This window comes from Eurypyga helias, unplaced genomic scaffold (genome assembly GCF_000690775.1).
Source record: "Eurypyga helias isolate BGI_N326 unplaced genomic scaffold, ASM69077v1 scaffold27246, whole genome shotgun sequence".
Lineage (NCBI taxonomy): Eukaryota > Metazoa > Chordata > Aves > Eurypygiformes > Eurypygidae > Eurypyga > Eurypyga helias.
In genome coordinates this window covers 13,381-22,821 of record NW_010257760.1, presented here as the reverse complement: position 1 = coordinate 22,821, position 9,441 = coordinate 13,381, and the positions used below count along the sequence as shown (strand labels likewise).

Genomic DNA, 9,441 nt, shown 5'->3' with positions numbered 1-9,441 from the left:
CTGTCCTTGTGCTTGGGATTTTGAAGCGGTATGGGCTAGGATAGTACATCTTCTAACCAACTCCACTGTTAAAACTGAAGGGGTAATACAGCCTAAGGGCATACACAAAATAACCACACAGACCCACAGTAAAGACTTATTTAAATGAAAACCAATATATACTCATGTACGTATGGCTTCTCAAACTGAAACAGGTTCATGATTAGAGCAGACAGGGACCATTTAAGATACAATTGTCTTGTTCAGCTTGCTTCCAAAATCTGAAAAAATGTCTAATTGATATTCATCTTCAGTGTAGGTAGGTAGTAAATCAGGAATTTCTGCACACCTGGCTTTTACAGCTCATCCCTTATTGGAGGAGGGTGTGGCACGGGAGAAAAGAGGCCAAAGCCTGTGAGAAACAGCAGCTTCTAGAGAGCCCTGTGGGAAAATGAGAAATGTCCCACTAAGCGCACCACAGAACCCAGACAGGCTGGGCTTCAGTTAGGTGAATGACATATTAAGGAGCAAGGATGAAACGGACATTTGAAAACAAGTTGAGATCAGCACCCAAGAACTTTCCTCAGCAAGAAAACCAGGCCTAGGGCTCCTGCGCATGTCTGTGTGCCTAGGCCCAGACTAGGCTGGGGTATACAGGAGGTTTTTCACTGTGGCAAAGATATACGTCAGACACAGCTGTGGCCCTCTACATGACTGGAGTGAAAGGGGAGCAGACTTGGCTTCGCGTCTGTGCAAAGTGAAGCTGTGCAGGGACACCTCCAGCCAGCCTGTCCTGTTGTGCCATGCCTCAAGGCGCTAACACAGCCTGCAATGGCCCAGTGTACACATCCTGCCAAGAAAGCACCTCCTCCTTCTGCAGACTCAGCTCTGCCCCAACAGTCTCCACAATAAGACAGCAGAAGACCAAAGGATAAGTAATAGAAGTTACAGAGCAGGACTAAGACTGCCATGGGACAGGAGAGCCCTAAAGACACTTCTGTCATGGTCACTCCAGGAGAAAAATGAGGAGCATTGTCCAGGTCAGAGGACCCTATCTCAGTCAACTGCCAGGGTTAAGGATCCAGTTCAGGTATTATTGAAACAGACGCTGTGAATGTGACTGATGTTAAATAGCTCACCAAAACTAAACACAGCCTTAAAGGTTCCTGAAGTCATAACCAGGACTCAAGCTTGTCCTCAAGTATGATCTCAAATGAGCATTCAGGTTAAATTAGGTTGCATTAAATGACATGCAATGGACTATGAAAGTCAAGAGGTGGAAGGAAAAATGTAAAAAAAAAAAATCAGCTTAGCCCAAGGTTTGAGTGAAGAAGTGACTTACAGTTTGGTAAAGGAGTTACTAAGCAACATTTTAAGTCAAAAGAGCTCTCCAAAGTAAGATCAGAACCTACTCGTTCCTTTTCACTTTTTAGAGATAACAATATGATAAACTCAAATCAAAACTGAAGAACTGACAGAATATCCAGTTCAAACAAAACTTACAGGCACAGATGAAGGTTTGACGTCAACTCGTGAAACTGAGTCAATGAATTCATGTGTGATTTTTGTTTGGTTTGTTTTTAGAAACTCGGGAATCTGTACCGATTTGAGATTACAAGAAAACAAACCTCTCAAATCCATTGAGCAAGCTATACTTCCTGAAACCATACTCAGTCTGCAAACAGATACAGGTTTCTCTGCTCAGTAAAATGAAACACTACGAAGTGCACAATCTCTACCTTACGCAGTATTTTTTATTTGTAATTTTACTATAGTTTTCTTTGTAGGTGAAGGAAGAAAAAGGTTTATTGTCAGACTGCACAGTAAGATCAAAAGACAAACATTTTAGGGGAGACGCGTACTTACGCTGGTAGTTGCACATAAAGCAGGCCTGTGCTGCAATCATCCACTCGGCTCTCGTCTCACAGAAGATAGCAATGTTAGTCTTTGGTTGCTGACCCAATACTGCTAAGCCATTTCCAAAGTTAACAGCCTTAACGTATACATCTTCATAGGAAAGCCAGGTGTACTTGCCAAGGATGACCTAAGAAAAATAATAAATTCAATTTAGAAAATGAAAATCCTAACACATGCCCTACTACATCTTCATCTGCATGAAGAAACCACAGATGTTTGAAGTAACAGTTGCTTGAATTATAACAGGAGTTTACTCAAGATAATGAACAATATTCTTGCCAAAAACTACAGGGACTGTGGAAGCTCCAACACAAATACTGCAGGATCTCCAGACGTGTTATCACCTCAGTTTCTATTTTCACATTAGGAAAGCACACAACTCCCACCATGTTTTGGAGCTTCAGAAGCCCTCCGAAAGGCCCTGGTTATCTGACCCATATACCTTTAGTTTTTACAAAGCCTGGTTTTATTTTAAGTAAAGGGTGAGAAGCACTAGCTAATACAACACATCCTCTACATTTGCTTTCTTGGATATTTGGGCTACAATTCTCCTACACAAGTAGGATATTTATATGTTCACTATTATTAAAAAAAGAAAAAAGAAACTGGAATCCAGAGAGCAGTAATCAAAGGGTCATCAGTCAAAATTGTGAAATCCCTTTCCCTTTATTTGTTCCGAAACAAACGTCAGGGCAGAGAGGAGTAATCATTTTGCCCTTTTTTACTGTTAAGCACAAGTGGGACAGAAGACTGGAAATTACTGGCAAGTCTCAGTACTGAAAAGCCATGTGGAAAACATTAAGCAATCTCACTTTTCTTCTATATAGGAAAGATGGTACGCAGTAAAATCAGATTTGAATTTACAGGTCACACCATCTATGACAGATTTCTGTGTCTGCATTCGCACCTTGCAGCATGCTGTTTACTCACTGAATGACAGGATACTTCCTTGAAGGTATCCTAGATTTTCATTTACAGATTAGTGTATGAAATACACTATCAGTATGAAGGCTGGATGAGGCTTGGAGCAACCTGGTCTAGTGGAAGGTGTCCCTGCCCATGGCAGGGGGGTTGGAACTGGATGGTCTTTAAGGTCCCTTCCAACCCAAACTGTTCTGTGATTCTGTAAGATGGTTTACACAGACTAATTACACCTTACACACCTAGTTATGCAAGCACCTTGACAATTTTGCAAAACATAGTTATTGGTCAAGTATTTCAGACATTTCCTTTGACTACACAGCATTAGTAATAAACCCAAGCACACACACCAAAAAAAAGGCTAGAAAAGCAAACTTCCTCCTCCCCCATTCTGTTTTCCACATTTCATTTATCAACTTTAACTAAATTTCAAACTTACAAGCTGTAAAAATCTAACATTTTGTTACATAACCACATTTCTAGTGAGTCTGTATTTCCATATCCATTTCCTTAATTTTATTAATTTGAAAGTCTCTCTCAACCTCTAGTAGAAAACTAAAAACCAATAGATTTCTTTTATCAAAACACTTTTTCAAACTGCTGAACTTGACTATTGGGCGAGTTGTACCTACTACAGCTCTGCTGCATATTGCTCATTAACCTACTTGTTTAGCAGGACAAACCTTTAGTAACTCAGGGCAGGTGTATGTGCAGCTGCTTGGAAATCTCACAGATGTTTTCATGGGAAAATATCATTTAACAAAACCAAAGGATACTACTTGGCAACAACAGCAATACTTAGCAATTTCACCAGAAAAGAAAAATTTCTCACACAAATATGGGCTCAGGTTTCCCTGTTTTATTTAGGGAAACTCAGCTGTATGGGCAAACAGGCTGTTTTGGAGCCATACACCTTACTGGGGAAGAAAGATGACACTGAATGTCTCTGCTGCAACCGCTGAGAGAACCGGAGCAGGACTGCTGCCTGACCACCGTCGCAGCACAGCAGGCAGAGGGTTCGCACCGCTACAGCCCCCCAGCGAGGACGGCCCTGGAGCTCCTTTCAGTTTTGACACACCAAGATATTTCTGGTGTGGAAAACTTAGCCTGCTTCCAAAGCAAATATTCCACCTCTTCCTGTTCATCCAAATTTCACTAATTTGGAATTTTAATTCCAATTTGGGACATTTTTTCCCCCCAAACACAGCATTTTTGGCAGACTTGGAAATTCTTGACAAGCTTATCAGTTGAAAACAATTTACAGCAGTCACACCCTTTCCACCATTATAATCTAGCTACAGCTGACCTCAGGGACACTGCTCTCAAATAATCAGGCCATGAAATACAATCAGATTCTTGTATTCCTGTTTCTGTAAGTTTGCCAGCCAGTAAATGAACAGGTTATGTTGTATTTCTACCATTTGCTACATAACTCACTAAAGCTGGAATAATAAATCATTAATGGGCCAAAAATAGACCGTTATGAACAACACTCGAGACTGCTTTTTTCCTTTTTATTCTCTTAAATAGTTTATCCTCATTGCTTAAGCACATTCGATATTAAAGTAGTGAAAGAAAGCTTTATTGGTGCTTTCCTTTCTAAAAAGGTTAGAAAATGCCCAGAAAGGAAGCAGAGCACTGTTAGTTACAGCTATTTTTCTACATATAGAAAAACAGTTATATTTCTGAATAAGTGATGTGTAAAAACACGAGAAGACCTTCTTCAATGCAACTACTTTGAGTTTTACTTTTCTGACTGCTTTCCATATATTTAAACTCTTACATTCCCTTCCTCCAGCGTTGCTTCTCTAACATATTAATACGCTGCCCCTGTCCACACGTCTCTTGCCTTCTGCGTTTCCCCACATACTGCTTTTGCAGGACACGCAGAAGGTTATGGCTTCCCTCATCCTTCCTTTTGAGTAGGTCTGCAAATCCATCCCCCCTCCTGGTCCTTCCCTCAGTAGCTTCGGGTAATATTTTCCATGTACAGTTTCTCGTGTAAACAGCTGTTAAGACTTATGTTAAGTGCCATCATCTTTTAAACATTCACACATTTAATTTTACAACTTATTCCCGCTCAATAACTACTTACACACGTAAAGAAAGTGAGCGCCCAAGAGTTCGTAAGAAGGGCCCAAGTAGTCAAGATTAGTGAGAACTGATTAAACAGACACAAAACCAAACACCAAATCAGAAGAGGCAGCATCACTGAACGTTTACTTCCAAACCCTACATTCAACAGAAACGTGCTGCCCTCTAGTGCACCAGCTTCTAGCCACTCTTCGTCTGCAAGCTGTTCAAAAGTATCTCAGTTACCTAGGAATGCATAGGAAAGTATTATTAAATATCAGTACTGCATTCATATTTGGAAATCCAGCAAAGTACAGATATAGACTAAATACCTTCTGCACAGTGAACATATTTTTAATCTGGATTTTTAGGATAACTATATTCAATTTTTTAGTCTGAAGGTGTCATAAAAGGTTCTCAAAAAAACTGCAGGCCCATGTAGTCAGTAAACTTCCCAACTTCAGTTACCTTCCAAGGTCTTCCTAAAAGTAGTTTGTAAGGCTTGAAGAACCTTGACTACAATTTGTAAATGAGTGATCACCAATTAAACACATTTCCTTGTAGAAAGCGTATTAAAAACAATACACGGGAGGTTATTTGGAGCGTCTAGTTTTGGCCTTTTCACATAAAAACACAGATTGCAGCTGAACACCTCTGAAAAAACCCACCCTAAAATATTACTTGCATAGCACCCTATGTTTTCCAACATCATAAGCTACTCCTATTACTGGTCCATGACTTGACACAGCAAGAACCTTCCTGCAACGTCACTGCACGTTGCGGGATCAGCTACAATGAGTGAGGTTCTGAATTCCCAAGTCCTTGCCCATGTGCTTATTACTGTTTCACTTAAGTCTCACCAGCTATAGATGCATCACTTTCCCCTACCAAATCAGGTCTTCTTTTCCTCACTATGTCTTATTTATTATGTTTCCAATAATTCTGTTCTGGTTACAAACCAGAACACACACACACACAAACACAAACCCACTGCACAAACAAAAAAACACACCCCACCACCACCTAAAGAACATGTACACAAAGCAAAATACACACGCCAACATATACAAAGGAAACAAGTGATGATATAGCCTATAGCTGAGATGACATAACATAATCAAACAGAATAAAGTTCACCTTTTGGGCAACATTAAATTTAAGATTTGCTTAAATTAATTTCATCTTAATCTCTGAAGTATTTTCAACATTATTTTCTCCTGACTTTAATATTTTTTTGTCCTGAAATTAATATTAGGTATGCTATTCAATCTATGTATTAAAGGACACTACGGAAGGAAAGAAAAAATAACATATGAAACAATATAAAATGCAAACTGAGCAGCAGCATATATTTGTATTTTATTAATATCCTTGAATGTCTGCTACTTTAGAAACTACACAGGAATAAATAAATTTTTTCAACAATGTAATACCATAAAAATTCAAGAAGTTACAGATTATCTGGGATATCACTGTTCTCAGAATTACTGCAGTATCTGATCTTAAAGATGTTGAATATCTAGCTTTAAATAATTTTAGCTAGAAACATGAGGACACCAAGTTCTCCTAAGAATGAGAAGCTTAGTATTTTACACTGAGATACATTTACCCCATTAATAAATCATTGATTAGGCTGATCCAGCCCATTGCAATTTGCAGACACATAGTCTAACAGGTCACAGAATCACTAAGGTTGGAAAAGACCTGTAAGATCATCCCCTCCAACCATCAACCCAACACTACCATACCCACTAGACCACGTCCTCAAGCGCCACATCTACACGCTCCTTGAACCCCTCCAGGGATGGTGACTCCACCACTTCCCTGGGAAGCCTGTTCCAATGCCTGACCACTCTGCCAGTGAAGAAGGTTTTCCCAATATTTAATCTAAACCTCCCCAATGCAACTCACTGCACAGACCCATGATCTGCACTCAGGTCTGCCCTTGACTTGCAACTGACCTCAGAACAACGTATCAATCTTTCCCACCGCCGCATTCAATTCCCAAAAGGGAATAATTAACAAGTTTTGTAACTCCTGCAAGGTATAGAAGTTATATGCATTATATCCAAGAATTAAAATGGTCATGCACCTTTGTGAAGAGCTACACCAAATAAACCTCAGCACATCACCTTTACTGATGGGAACCAGGCTGTGAAAAGATGCACGGTATGAAAGACAAAAATCAAAGGAAAGGAACCTCAACACTTAAAATTAACAAGGCATCTTGTCACATGTTCTGCACTTGTACAAGCATGTTATGACATATCAAGAAGCACTGTATTCTTTAATGGGGGGAAAAAATTAAGCCTTACGTGTTAATGCCACAAATTGGAAAAATAACAGGAGGGCAAGCACGGCAATGGACCATAATGAACTGTTGTGTCAAGCTTAGGCAAAATTACCTAATGCAGGGAATTTCTAAGTCTAAATACTTAGAAACAAGTAGTTTAAGTAGGTCAACACCAACATTCTTCAGCTTTCCAATATTCAGAAGACTTTGCTTGCGTAATGGAAAAGGCTAAAACTCCCAAGTTCTTAAGCCTTACGTTACTAATTATGTTTAAACAACAGAGCACAGATGACAGGCAGCCAAAATTCTGATTTGTGCTCAGAATCCCACTTGGTACAACATGAACTTTGTTTCTTTATAGGGCAATGAGGCAGCAAAACATGCATCCCAAAAGATTGTATGTGCCCATTTCTCCCAGCATTTCCTTCATACTGAAAAATTAACTCCATAGCTGGGAGGAAGTTTCACTAACAGTTAAAGCTCCCGTAGAGATTTCAACAGAACTAAACTTTGCCATGCATCATGATATTAACCAAGTTCTACTTTAAACATTATACCCCTGTAGTAGAATTAAAACTAGCAGTATTTAAAGAATCCTTTATTACATGAAGAGATAATTTTTTCTTCTTCAGGAAAACTAATACTAACTAAAACATGTCTTTAACATGTAGTTAACAACTTCTAATACAGAAGTGCAGACCTCTATATCTGCACACATACATGTATCTTGTTTGTGGCATCCTGACTTGCTTCTTCAGGCAAAACTGCATTTTTAAATACCTCTGAACAAATACAAAGCAGCAACTGACAATACAGACCTGAGCTTAAAAGACTATCAAAAGCCAGCCCCTTGAAATAACAAGAGTTTTATACTGAAATTACATCACACACACACCCCCATGATTACAGATCAGCAGAGAAGGAGTGAAGGAGTTCACCTTCAAGGAGACTGAAAGAAAAAATAAACAAAACAAACCCCTACTCTTCCAATTTTGGTCTGTGCCATCCTTCTCCAAAAAAAAAAATTTCCTTTAATCCCTGAATTCACATGGCAAAACCTGAAGTTACAATTAAGTTTACTGGAAAGGCACGTAGGAGTATAGGCATCTAGTAATTTTTCTAGATTTATCTGGTTATAGTTCAGAATAACACAGAAGTTCACCTAAAGGGAAAACTTCAAAGCCAGTTAAATCATAGCTGAATATTAAAGCCGAATAGCTAAAACAAATTTGTGTTTCTTCTTTGGCTGAAACCATAAAAAAGGACATCCACTCAAGAATGCAAAAAGGTGGTGCAAATTTGTTTTAAACACTGAGTAACAAAAGACTGGGAATTAGGTAATTTAACTCTTTTCATGACTACTTAATCTAAAGAGAAGGTTATCTCCCCCCTCCCCAATTTGCTTTACGGGAGTAGAAGTGTTGCAAAAGAAAATAAACACATTGAAAAAAATCCTGAAGCCAGACTGCAAAGAGACTTACCTTCTTAAAAACTTTTCCTGATGGCTGGATTTCGTCTTCCTCTTTTAGGATTTCACGTGTTCCCAAGAGTTTTTTATCCTTAAATTTAGTTTTAGCATACTGAAAAACTTTGTCGAGCGTATCACACCCAGGATGTAAAACTGAAGCTAGGCAATGTAGGCTGTTAACAGATCTGTACGCAGCCCCAGGCCTGTTGTTCACAGGCTTAGCTTTAACCTGCTTGGCTTTTGCTATAGCCTCCCTTGATCCCGAAAATAGGTACCACGGAATGTACATTACAAAGGAGTACACCAAGATTATAAAGTTTATAAACTGTAGAAGAACAGGGTTGATGTTATGCTTCAACTTCATTCTGGCTACTTGCGAAGGTTACAAGGAAGAGTTCGGAAACATGGATCACTTAAACAGGGACCCAAAAAGATCTGAAAAGAGAAAAGAAGATGTTAGCGGTAAACTCTGTAGCTGTTGGCAGGCGCGTTATTTTCCAATATATTATTACACTCCCCATCCCAATAGGTCTTTTTGTGCAGAAATTAGGCTAGAAGTCTTAACCCCTAGCAGAAACAAAACAGGACACCCAATACATGAGGAAAAACGCTTCCATTCCCATTTAACAGACTGCAGTACTTACTAACATTTTTATTTCTTTGGCCACTACGCAAAACAAGCACAGAACCCAAGGAACTCAGGGCCTGGATTTTTAAAAAAATGACATGTGAATAGTATGTGTTTTATCTGAAAACGTTACGCAATTACACAATGTAAAAGATTCTCTTC

General features: G+C 39.1%; 1 protein-coding gene across 1 annotated transcript; it reads right to left on the bottom strand.

Moving 5' to 3' along the window:
* Positions 1 to 1,845: 1,845 nt before the first annotated feature.
* LOC104511511 (long-chain-fatty-acid--CoA ligase 3-like) lies at positions 1,846 to 9,086 on the bottom strand (the record flags this gene model as incomplete). Its single annotated transcript, XM_010154159.1, has 2 exons — positions 8,665 to 9,086; positions 1,846 to 2,023 (listed from the first exon to the last, which is right to left on the bottom strand). Coding segments are annotated over exons 1-2 (529 nt in total), but the record flags the coding sequence as incomplete, so codon positions are not given.
* Positions 9,087 to 9,441: the final 355 nt, after the last annotated feature.